The sequence below is a fragment of the Chiroxiphia lanceolata genome, chromosome 8 (assembly GCF_009829145.1).
Source record: "Chiroxiphia lanceolata isolate bChiLan1 chromosome 8, bChiLan1.pri, whole genome shotgun sequence".
Taxonomy (NCBI): domain Eukaryota; kingdom Metazoa; phylum Chordata; class Aves; order Passeriformes; family Pipridae; genus Chiroxiphia; species Chiroxiphia lanceolata.
In genome coordinates, this window is record NC_045644.1 from 4880952 (window position 1) to 4893856 (window position 12905).

General features: G+C 41.6%; 1 protein-coding gene across 2 annotated transcripts in view; it reads left to right on the forward strand.

Moving 5' to 3' along the window:
* DOCK1 (dedicator of cytokinesis 1) overlaps window positions 1-12342 on the forward strand; it is a 282369-nt gene extending 270027 nt beyond the window's left edge. The window contains exons 51-52 of one of the 2 annotated variants that reach the window (XM_032694686.1): window positions 1590-1735; window positions 10003-12342. In XM_032694686.1, coding sequence (XP_032550577.1) covers window positions 1590-1735; window positions 10003-10098 — 242 coding nt within the window. In that variant the 3' untranslated portion in view covers window positions 10099-12342. The remainder of the gene's footprint in view (window positions 1-1589; window positions 1736-10002) is intronic. The other variant, XM_032694687.1, reaches the window with a different exon arrangement.
* Window positions 12343-12905: the final 563 nt, after the last annotated feature.

The window sequence follows — 12905 nt, forward strand, 5'->3', positions numbered from 1 at the left end:
AAAAAGGGAAGTTCATTTACAGCATCAATATTTAGTTACAAATGCATGGGGTTGTTTTCCAACTATGTAATGACATGAGCTTAGAAGTAGATTTTCATGTGGATCCTTAAAGGAAGGGGAATGGGGAAATCCTCTGTGTGTGGAAAAGGAAGGATGAAAAGCAGGAGCAGTAGAAAAAAACATAAGAAATTCAGGTCCTGGAGGACAAATAACATTTTTCAGCCTAATGGAGGAGAAGGCACTGAAAGTTTGAAGGAAAATAATCTTCTTTCAGTATAGTGGAAAGTTCAAAAGTATGAAGAGTAAAATGAGAGTTTTCAGTGCCAAATCAATACAGCCACCTTAGAGTTAAATGTTGTTAGTGAGAGGACATTTTAGAGAACAAAAAAATCACTCATTTAATAAGATATTGATGTGAACTTTGCGATAAAAATATTTGCATAAACAAGACCTCCACTTACTTCAGAAATCACCCCAGTAAAATAATAAAAAAAAAACTTTCTTCTTTTCCTCAATAAAATTCCTTGACTTATAGGAAATAATTTCAGTTTCTTATCTTGTAGAGATCACAGTGGGTATGAAAATGACTGAATTACCCTGAAATACACTGTGGGTGGATTCCTGCCCAAAAACCTATGTATCATTCAGGCCTCAGTAAACTTTATTGTCCCTCAGGCTATTTCCAGCATGTACCTGGGAGGATTTATCTGCTAAGAAAAGGGAACTTTTTCCTCTGCAAACAGGAATAATAAATGTTTGGTACTTTCTCGTGCGTGATTTTATTTACTCAGCGACTAATGGCTGCTCATTTATTATAGTTACCTGGAGTCTGAAAGTTTTTGAGAGAGACATAGTTAATTCTGGGCTTTCATTTGTGCATTTTATTAACAAGAAGCTTTTATTTTACTGAAGGAAGGTCAATAAAGCCTAGTTTGATATATTTGCTTAGTGCACTTCTCAAAACTTTTAATGTACAAGGTGAAAATGCAGAGCTTACAGCTGAGAAAATTATATTTGCTGAACTATTAATATTTTGCTATGAAATCTGAAGTAAAAATTGTTTTCTGGTAAAAATAGGGGGTTGTTCAAGTATTTTGAGGGTATTTTAAAATGAGCCCAATATGACTCCACAGGACAGCTTCCCATTGCCATGGGGCTGGTTCATTTGTTCTGCTTTCCTGTAGAATTCCTCATTAGATGAGCTGTGGTTAATTATAGAAGCTGTGGAGAGCAGGCAGAGAGATGCATGTGCAGCGTTATCACAGTATCAGCACCCTAAGGACTGGCTCAGGCTGGAGTTTTGGGTTAGATTGGCCTTAAGCTGAAGGAGAGGAGATTCAGATTGGGAAAAAATTTTTCCCTGTGAGGGTGGTGAGGCCCTGGCACAGGTTGCCCAGAGAAGCTGTGGCTGCCCCATCCCTGGAAGTGTCCAGGTTGGACAGGGCTTGGAGCAACCTGGGCTAGTAGAAAGTGTCCCTGCCCATGACTGGGGTTGGAACGGGATGATCTTTAAGGTCCCTCCCAACCCAAACCACTCTGTTTCTAGGATTCAGTTGCTGAAGGAGTTAACTAAGTGTTGGTTTTTACAGATCTGGAACTGAATGGAATGTCCGGCTCCGACATCCCCGACGTTCCTCCCCCCCTGCCCCTCAAAGGAAGCACAGCCGACTATGGGAACCTCATGGAAAGCCAGGACTTGATCAGCCCGACGACCTCCCCCCCTGCCCACCAGCGGGTGAGTCCTCAGGGAATCATCACTTCCTGCAATTTTCTTTCCTTTGTCCCTTGAGCAATCCCAGGTGAAACAGGATCCTACTCCTGGATGTGTCAGGACATCCAGAGAGTTCTGCAGTTGCAGTGTCTAGAGTGTGAGGGAGCAGCATCGACCTGAGGGAGAGATTGGGTTCATTCTAGTGAAATCTAAGCCAAATGCTTTTAGGTGTGTTGGTAAGGGAGCTTTAACCAACAGGATACATTCTCTGCAGCAAATTAGATTTAATAGCCTTTCAGTGCTGTCTCAGGAAAGGAAATAAAACATGTTCCTGCCATCTCTCCTTTCTAGAGCTCCGTTCTGTTGATGTTCAATCGCTGCTTGTTTCCCTGAGGCAAACACACACTTCCCCTTTGAGGGAAGGAGCTCAGAAACTCCTCATCATCAACAGCCTTTTGAGCTTTCTGAAGAAAATACACTTTTTCAACTTTGTTTCCTGTAGCCTTGAAGCTTTTAAAAATAATTTGGTCTTTTTCTTTAAAGCAGCACTTTTGAAAAGGGCCATTTATTTTCTTTATGAAGAGAGAAAACAGGTTTAAAGAGGTGTGGTGAGTTGACCCTGGGTGGTACCCACCAAAAATGCTCCATCACTCCTCAGCTGGACAGGGGAGAGAAAATATAATTAAAGGCTCATAGATTGAGACAAGGGCAGGGAGAGATTACTCACTGATTACCATCACGGGCAAAACAGGCTCATCTGGGGGAAATTAGTTTAATTTATTACCAATTAAATCAGAGCAGGGCAATGAGACCCCAAAAGGTCACAAGTCCTGCCATTGAACATGGGAAAAGTGCTGGCATCCTCTCACAGAAACTACCACAGCTTTCTCACACAAACCCAAACCAGAGGGTTTTCTGTCCTTTGACTTTGAAATCTCTTACTTTGACCAAGCTGTTATTTTGTGGAAACTGATCCTTCTTTGTTTGCAGAGGTGTCTTCCAAGAGTTCTCTGAAGTTCATCATTGCAATGAAATTCTGTTGAGTAATTTGCTTTTCATGGCTAGAGAAAGCATTTCTGGTCTCAGCAGAGAGTGTCAGGCAGGAATTTGGTTTAACTCTGGGAATAATTGTGTTTAACACAGACTATCCCAGTGCACAACAGTACACAAGTCCAGCTTTTTCCATGGTTGAAATTATAACTATTTCTAATAGTATAACTAATTTCTATTGTAGCAGGAATTCAGTATGTATAGGCTAAATAGGAAAAAGCAGATGTAGAAGTACCTTCAGGAATGTCAATAGTGTTATTCAAAACACCATGTTTTACTCTTTATGTGCATTTACTGAAAAATTCTCTATTCCCATCCTCTCTTCCATAGTTGTTCCCCATGGCTGGGTGGTTTTAGTAAATATTTTCACTTTTCCTCTCGTTTCCATCAAAGTAGACTAAACTTTTAACCCATTTCCCTGGTGTCTCTCTCAGGGACCAGCTCTCGTTTGTCCTGAATTCAGACCTCTAAGTGGAAAATTACAGCATGTACAGCAGGGCTGCCAGGAGGGTTGTCTGAGGAATGCATCTTCAGGAAGAAAGCTGAGAAATTCAAATTAGGATTCAAATTTCTTCAGCTCCTTCCTGCATGAGCTCCAGAGTAGTAAATTCATTTTCTATTATGTAGTATAATGTTTAGGTCGTGGTGGTAGCTCAGGATTGCTTATGTAAGTTCAAATTTTAGCTAAAAAACACTAAACAGTGGTGAGAAATAAAATCCCAGTCGTCAGGGTTTCTTTCCCTTCCCTCTGAGGCTGTTTGAAGGAGTTTCCACTCCATGGAGAGATGTTGGGCAGTTATTGTACGACTTCCAAATGCCATCTTGCTGTGATGGTTGGAGACAACTCAAGTCCCAGCCTCAGCCTCGTGGAAGATGTGACCTTGGGCAGCTCCTGGACCTGCCATGAGCAGAGTTTCCGCATCATTAAGTGGAAGTTCATAAAAATAGTGCCAATATACTCCCTTGGGGGTTTTTTTTCAAAGTTTTAGTCAGGTCTTAATATTTTTGTTCTTTAGAACCTTAATTTTTTCAGACTCCTGTCATTTTTTTTAATGTGTTTTGTCATTGTAGACACAGACCCTGTTTTTTAACATGCGGTGTTGAAGGGCCTTAGAATTTAAGCACAGCTAAGAAATGCAATCAAATATAGGCTACATCTCCTTGGCTAACTGTCCAAAATTTACATCTTCTTATCTAACTGTCCGAAATTTTCTTCAGCATCTGTATTTTTATAAACTTTCCAAGATGAGGGAATTTAGTTTCAACGTCTGGAAGAAGGATCTAAAGCAGATTTGTCGCAAAACCACATGTATTAGTTTTAGAATTCATTTTAGAAAAGGTTTCTAATCTTATAACAATCACTCTGTGCCTTTATTTCATCAACCTTGTAGGAAGGAAGCTGTTAAAGAACATAAAGAAAATGAGTAGTGCTGGACATGAAAGATCAGATGAGTAAATTCTTATTGCTGCTGTGATTAAATCCCACTCCACGATTTTAATGCCTTATGTTTCATGGGTCAAATAGCTCCATAATTCATAACTTGATCATTCTCTGCCTAGTAAACTGATCATCCTTTAAATTACACCAGCTTTGTATCAGTGAAGAAAAATCAGTAAAACATATTAGAGATAAGATTATCTTGGTAGCTTTTAAACTGGAAATATCTCCTTGTGTGAGGAATTACTAGATTTGTCACTCTGGTTGTCTTGCAGTGGGTTATGAAAGCCAAGTGCTGTAGTGAACTGAAAGCAGGCAGCCAGAAATGCACCAGATGCTTCAAGTCAAACTGCAGGCAATAATGTCATTTAATGTCTGAGGCAGCAGTCTTAGATTATTTGGAGTCCACTGTTACCTTGGTGGACCCTAAAGTCTTTTTTCCAAATGATCATCTCCTTATAATTTCCCGATTGTCCCCCTACTCGCTGTTAACCGTGAGACCCTTATAAATATATTTTCTTGCACCATGTGATTTGTTCTGCTAAAAATGTTCTTAATAATATATGAGAACATAAAAAAAAAGAAGCCTATGACTCCTGCAAGGATTATTATTACATCAGGGGATTCCTTTAGGCACTTATCCTGCTTTATGGGTTCATCCTCACCCTTGCATACAAATCAACCGCTTGCTTTGTATTCACGGCCAGAGGAGAGCTCAAAGAAAATAGACAAAGGAGCACTTGGGTTTGTGATATTGGCTATAACACTTACTAAGGATCAGGTAATGGTTGGGATGAGAACACCTCCATCAATCCAGGCAGAACTTGGAGAGGAGGAACGGCGAAGGCTAGAGCAGCGCGTGGGACGAGGAGCGGAACGGTCTCGTGCGGTGCCTGGTTTGACTCTCTGGGATGCTGTTGTATGAGGGTTATTCAGGCTGGTTATTCAGATATAATGGAATAATATATCCTAATATAATACACAGAAGGAAGAATCCAGGGGGATTTTCCCCGTGTTGCAGTGCATGTGCTGCAGAGCTGAAAATTATCTCCTGTATCAGCTGCAGTGAGCAAAAAGTGACCTTGAAGGCTCCAGCAAAGTGTCATCCTCATGACAGAGACAAAAAAGCTGGAAACCAGCTGAAAGGATGGAGGCAGCAGGTAATTAGGGAGCACTGTGTCAGGATTTGCTATAGCAGCCTCCAGTGGAGGGGCAGCAGCATCTCTGCTCTCTGTGACCAGTGACAGGACCCAAAGGAGCAGCTGGAGCTGAGTCAGGGGAGGTTTAGGTTGGATACTGGGAACAAGCTCTTCCCCCAGAGGGTGGTCGGGCACTGTCCGTCCAGGCCCTTGTCCAAAGTCCCTCTCCAGCTCTCTTGGAGCCCCTTTAGGCACTGGAAGGGGCTTTCAGGTCTCCCTGGAGCCTCCTCTTCTCCAGGTGAACACCCCCAGCTCTCCCAGCCTGGCTCCAGAGCAGAGGGGCTGCTGTGATCTGATCTGAGACACCGACTCGAAGCAATTCCATGTTGCCCATTTTGGGGAATCATTCACATTGCTCAGGGTGACACACAGCAGGTGAAAGAACACCAAGTGCATCTCCACAGAAGGATCCTTAAAATTCTTTTTTTTTACCTGAGCACACTCCAGGAAGGGCTGTGACACAGTGACATGAGACTCTAATAGATGATGTACGACAGCAGGCTTCAAACAGTCATTTTACACCAGTTACCTGCCAGCTTTTCCACATAACTTTGCTCCCTGGGTCAAACAGCCAATTAGCTTAAACTGTCTGTAATTTGATTCACATTAGTAGAGTTGGGCTGTTCTCTCTGCTGGTGCATTATTACCCTTTCACAATAGGAGTGTTATTCTGCCAGGACCTCACACTATAATGTTATTTTTCATTGCAGATATTATTTTTCATTGCTGCTTGTCAGGCTGCTCAGCTCTGTGCTGAAGGAGCAACTCGGAATCTGAAAGCATTTACAGTCCTGGATAGCTGATAGTTTATTTACATCCCATTTCTCCTGCTTCTGACCTAATTAGATCCATTAATCCTTCCAACTTAAGAGTGCTTCTCATTGGATCTCCAGAGCTTGTTATATTGATGACCATGGAATTTCAAAGAAAAATAGTTGCACAGGAAGAAATTTCATGCAGTGCCACAAGGACCAGTTTTAGGAATCAAATTTGTTTGATTATTTTTGTGTTTTCTGAATGAAAAACAATTTTGCTTCTTCAGAGGAGAAAAAAAATGCATTTTCTCATCTTCTGTAATTGATTTTTACTACGTCCTGAACGTGCCCGGTTGCAGTGCAGTTCATATCTGGGAGAGAACAGAGACAAATGTTTTTGGACCTGATTCTTTTCTGTCTGAGGGAGAAAAAAAAAAAAAGCAAACAAATGGGAGCAATTTCATGTCTGAAGCAGAAGGAACAGATTGTTTCTGTGTTGCAGATGTGCCTTTTACATAAGGTTTCTGCTTCCCCTGAGGTCCCCGCGAGTCAAGGATTCTGCCCAAAATAGGTTGGGATGTGAACCAGCCTCTGTCAATTTGTCAGAAAGGAAAAAGATGCTTCAAGATTCACAATTAACCACTGAGATATAAACACGAACTTGGCAAAGCAGCTCTTAATTAAATGTAAAATCAAGGTAAACTCTATTTTTATTTCAAAGTTTCTAAGGGGAAGCGCAGCAAAAATGAACTTTATAAGCCTAGTAATGAGTGTGGTATTAAAGGGAGAGAGGAAGTATGCTGGAATTTCATCCTGTCCTGGAATAAAAGGGAGGATGTATCAGCCCTGGGAGCCGTGGCTGGATCTGGAGTTCCATAGTGGCATGTTTTGTGGTGCTAATTCCTCAATAATGTCGCCCCAACCAGCCTCACACATCCTACTTAATATATTCATTGGTAGCTTATTATATAAATGAACATGTGCTAAATTTATCCGACTTTCTAATGGAAATTGTAAATTCAATTATAATAATTATCTACCTATCTCTGTTATTTCTTTCTGCCTAATTTGCTTGCAGAATCTGAGCTCTGGTAGGTTTTGAGCTTGTTATTTATAGCATATATATTTAGCTTATTCTCATTGTATCTCTTCTTCAGAAGCAGGTTTTCAGGGCTGATTTGATTGTTCTCTGATCAATATGAAGGGCTCATTTGGTTGAGAAATGCCTTTGATCTAATTGAATTGAGAATTATTGCCAATGTAGTGTTATTTAAATTCAAAATGGATTTTCACAAATGATGCTATCAGCAGAGTTAGGGCTTTTTTTCTGGTGATAAATATGAAGTTAAAGAGCTCATGTGAGAGCAGAGCAGAGCAAAGTTTTATATTTTGGAATATATTTCAGAGGGATACCTGGTTTACTGAGCTATGGAATGAATGTCATCTTCATGAGGAGCTGTTACCTGTTGTACACTGATGTTCTGCAGACCACCAGTGATTCCCAAAGTTTGGACAGAGCCCTTGCCTAGATACAGGACTGTAATTAAGCAGGTTCTCAAATATTTTGAAACCTTCAGATCACAATTGACAGTCCAACTCTTATTCAGATGCCTTAATAGGGATTCAGGAAGTTAACATGCCAAGTATTTGCTCAGGTAGAGGAAATATTTAATGGTTCTGACTGTAACACTTCAGAGGCAGATCAGCAGTGGCATTTTAACTAAAAGCCAAACAAGTCTTCAGTTTTGCATTTAGTAAAATTAAATTCTTACATTATCTGTTTTTCATATTTATCTGTTGACCTGGTTTTCCAACTCAGAGGTCATTGTGTCCCACTGGAAGTCAGGAATAAGTAGTTCCCTCTTTGGAGTCTGCTCTGGAAAATCACAGAGTCATTTAGGTTGGAAAAGACCTCTGAGATAATCAAGTCCAGCCATTCCCCCATCACTCCCAAAGCCAGCACTAACCCATGTCCCCAGCTGCCAGATGTTGATGCCCCTTCCCCCAGGCAGGCAGGGGAACACATCATTCCAGGCAAGGCATCCCGGCTCCCATGCCTTGCTCTTGGTCCAGAGTTTCTCATTTCAGGAGCAGATTAAACCCAGTTATTTCCAAGGTGCCAGGTCAGGAAGCATTTTGGAGCCAAGGAGGGAGGTGAGAGCGGGCACATCCATGCAGTGGTGCTGCTGGAGAGGCTGGGAAATGGAGAGTGGATGGAGCAGAACGGAGAGACAGGCTCAGGGCATGGCTTACCTGGGGGTAGTTTGGCATCCCTCTTCATTTACCATAGAGGAGGAGTGAGAAAACTTGTAAAACATGTGGGAAAGTAGTTCTGTCCAGGTAGGATACAGGAAAAGTATTCCAGCAAAAACCCCAGCCTTCCTGGCTCAGCCAGTTTGCAGCCTTACCTTTCTCTTTAGTCTGTGCTTAGTAAAACTATCTAGATTTGTAGCTTCAAGTTATCTTAAAACCTGCTTGAAAGACGGTGTTTAGTTACCTTAGAGATGCTTTTTCCTCCTACTCTTACACATCTCTGTAAACTCTCAGTAAAACTCCCAGTCACAAGATTGCAGGAGCATTAGGAGGAGAGGCTGAGATGTCCTGGCATCACCCTGAACTGCTCATCTTTTTGGGACAGCATCTTTGAACAGCTTTTAAGAGGAACAGTCTTGTTTCTTATGCTCTTCCACGTGGTTTATCAGTTGTTTATATACCAGTATCTTCCTGATATTGAGAAATGATGAGTTATTTTGTCCAAGCAGTGCCTGCAGTGGAGTACTGCAGGTGTTTGTACTGCTCTTGTAGCAGTGACCAAAGAATTTTGGCAGAGTTGGTGCTTGTTGGGCTGTGAGAGTGTGTGAAGCCAGCAGTTAGTGCTGGGTGGGTGAGGCAGGACGAAACACAAACAAGTGGGAATGGAAAAGCATCATTAGGTTTGGAGGAAAACAAAAGGCAGTGGCTGAGGAGAAGGAGAATCTTAGGGAAAAACAACCCCATAGCAGCATTTCTGAGCTGTGATGCTGCAGCACAGCCTGGGTGCAGTGAGGGGAAATCTGCACTGCCTGCACAGCCAAAATCTGTAAAATCCTGCCTGCAAAGCCTGGGAGCAAATTGCAGTGTTCTCCAGCTCCTTCTGAAACAGGTTTTATCATATGTATGATTTAACATTATAAAAAAAATCTTAATTTCCATAATGACTTTTTTAATTTGTCCAATTAGCTGATGATTCTAACCGGGAGTGCTCTTCTGTTGTGTGATACATGAAACGATTTAAAATATATGTATGTGAACAGTCTGCAGTTCTATTTTGAATATTTTAATTATAACCCTGTGTGTGATGGTAAATTGCGACTTACTTATCTCTTTAAATGGTTTTAAATTGTTTCCCTTTTCTCTTTTTTTTTTTTTTAAATGATTTCTGTTCTAAATGTGCAAAATCCAAAACATAACGGAAAAGCAATGAAGCCGTTGCTTCAGCTTAGTTTTTAAGCTCTGAGTGCCTGGGGGCTGAGGCAATCGATACACACCAAGGAATCAATATCCTATCATGATATAAAGTGGGGAATTATAAACTTCTCCAGTGCTTTCGAAAGATTTTTCCTGAAATATTGAGCTAATTAATCCTGAACCCTTGAGAGATTTTTTTTTTTCGTTGTCAAAAATAAAAGTTATATTTAAAACTAGTGGCTGAGGGCGTTGGGAATCCACAGCAGCAAGTTCCACGGAGAGGTTTTTGTGAGTCAGAGGCTGCAGACTCACCTGTTTTCTTCCACAGTTATATATGAAACAGAAAATGTTTCCAAACTCCGTCCTTTGCTAACATGATCCATCCAATTTGGTTTCTTCCAGCACCTGCCACCTCCTCTCCCCAGCAAGACTCCCCCGCCTCCACCTCCAAAGACAACTCGGAAGCAAACGTCAGTTGACTCTGGGATTGTCCAGTGAAGAAGGAAGCAGGTTCTTTTTTCCAAAGATAAAGCTGTAACAATTCATTTCCCTAAGTATTTTATGGTATATAATGTTTACCTCATTCAGGAGTGCAGTATCTAACATGTAGTGCAATGACTCTAACTCCATAAGAAATCCATTTCTAGCCATGGAACCAACACTACATCCCCCCCCTTCTGGGAGTTATTCCCTCCCATAACTTGAAAGAAATCTGGATTTCTACTTGAGACCTGGAATTGTCCATCAACTGACAGTACCCTCTTCCTAAACCTTCTCCCTGCTTCTGAGTGATGCCAGGCACAGAGCTGGCTGTGGAGATTCAAATGAGAGCTGAATATTTTGTATCTAAAGTGTTCAGGTAGCTCTGGAGTTTAAACTGAGCTGAGTTTTTGTACCTAATCTTGGTGTATATAGGAATTGATGACAATATTCACATGGAATTCAGTGCGCATTGGAGGAGCTTCACAGGGAGGTGAAGCTTCTGTAGGATTTCCCCAGGTAACAGGGATTTGAGCCCAGGGCTAAAAATCAGATGCAATTTATTTGCGAAATGTGCCTTCTCTTTAATTGGTCTGTGTTACAAATAATCCGATTTGGCCACCTTGGCCACAGGGATCAAGTTTAAAATCTCTGGTGACAGGAGGAAAAGTGGCAGCAAAACCTCAGCCCTGGACACGAGGAGAGCAGACTCCAGGTGCTCAGGGAATGAGGGAGTAAAGTCCTCTGGAAAAATGCTTTTGCAGGTGCTGGGGTCCATCAGTGCTGCTCACTTTTCAAACGTCACCTCCTAAGGGCACAGGGGCAGCAGTTCCCAAATACTGGAAGTCAAGTAGGTGAAGCTGAAGGCCAGCTTGGCTGAGCAGGGATCTTCTCTTGGCTATAAAGTGGAAAAGGAAGGTGTGTGCCCAGTGGAAGCAAGGTCAGGTGACATGGGAAGAACACAGAGATGCTGCTCATCACTGTAGGGAGAAAATGGCCAAAGCTCAATTGGAGTTGGAGCTGCCAGAAATGGGGGGACAATAAAAAGGGTTTTTTTAATACATTAATGGCAATAGGCAGTATAGAAATACCATTGGCCCATTCCAGGAGGGGGATGGTCACCTCCCAAACAGGGACACAGACAAGGCAGAGGTGTTTAACACTTTCTTTGCCTGACAGGAGGTCATGATGATGGGGAAGGGCCTTAGGGGAATCCATACGAGGGGTGGCTGAGGGCATGTGGTGGTTTGAAGCACTTGATCTGTTCAGCTGAAGAAGAGGAGACTGAGGGGAGACCTCACTGGGGCAGTGGGGAGGCAGGCACTGATCTCTTCACTCTTGTGACCACTGACAGGACACCAGGGAATGGCTGGAACTCTGTCAGGGGAGGATTAGTTGGATCTCAGGAAAAGGTTCTTCCCCCAGAGGGTGGTTGGGCACTGAACAGGCTCCCCAGGGCAGTGGTCACAGCACCAAGGCTGACAGAGCCCAGGGAGCATTTGGACAACGCTCTCAGGGACAGAGTGGGATTGTTGGGGTGTCCTGGGCAGGGCCAGGAGTTGGATTCGTAGTGGGTCCCTTCCAACTCAGTGTATTCTGTGGTTCCATGATTAATGGGCTTTATAAAATTAGTCATTGTTGATCAGCCATTGCCATTTTCGTTCAGTTGGATCTTCTGAGTGTCCATCACAGGGTACATCAAGGAAGCCTTGGAGCTGCCGACGGGCACGAGCGTGTGGGAAAGGAACGAGTAGGCAGGTAGGAGACTCCTGGTCATTCTGAACCCAAAAGCTGAGTACAGGAACGGGAAGAGCTTTTTCCTTTCTTTAATGTGTAATATTTCATGTTGGATTAGGATGAACTGAATGGAATCACTTTGTCCTTGTGCCATCATTCTGTACAGTGTTTGTATATATGATGGTTTTTAGAATGTTTTCATTTTTGTGGTGCCTGCTTTTCATGTAATAGTGGATTAATGTGCCTGCAAAGAATGCCTTATGTATTTTTAATTTCCTAAGAACTGAAAGTGTAAAAAAAAAGAAAAAAGCATTTTTTTTCAGATATTAAACTCTGAGAAATATCAGACAATGGTGGGATGGGGTTTTGGGAGGGAGGAAGGAAACTAACTTTATACTCTAGTGTTTTTTATTGTCATCACACTTTTGTTTTTTACTATCTACAATCTTTTTACTCTTACAGTAGATTGTTTTTAAATATACCACTGACTCAAAAAATAAAATATTATTTTAAAAACTTGTCTAAGAAAATGAATACATTTCCTGCATATTTTTGATCCTTACTGCAGAATTTCAGGAGCTGTTGCACTCTATAGAGGGCTATATATACACTTACCTCTTTTCAGAGTAATTTGGAGGGGAACTCATGATAAAGCTGAGAACTTTCATTGTGCTAATGTGATTATTCCTACAGGAAGGAGCTAAAACATGCATCAGCACTAAAACCACCCATCTCTGTGTGCTGTCTGTGCCCATAATGATAGCTTATATATCTTTAAGTTATCTGTTGCTGAACTCTTCAGAAAACAGATGAGTTTTAGGTAATATTTTCCACCTCAAGTACCTGCTACATGATGCAAGTTGCAAGCAGAAGTGACTTTATACAGCAGTAAAACAATACTGTTGTTACAAAGGCAGAAAAATTGTCTTTTCATAAAAAGTGGATGGAATGGTCAATTAGATATTCTCATATTTTTGCCTTAAACCACTGTGTCACTTTGGATCAAACAAACACACTTTTTCTTGCTATAAAATCAACTACTAGAGCATCTCAGAATTTACTGTTGGATACCATCCTCCAATTCCCTT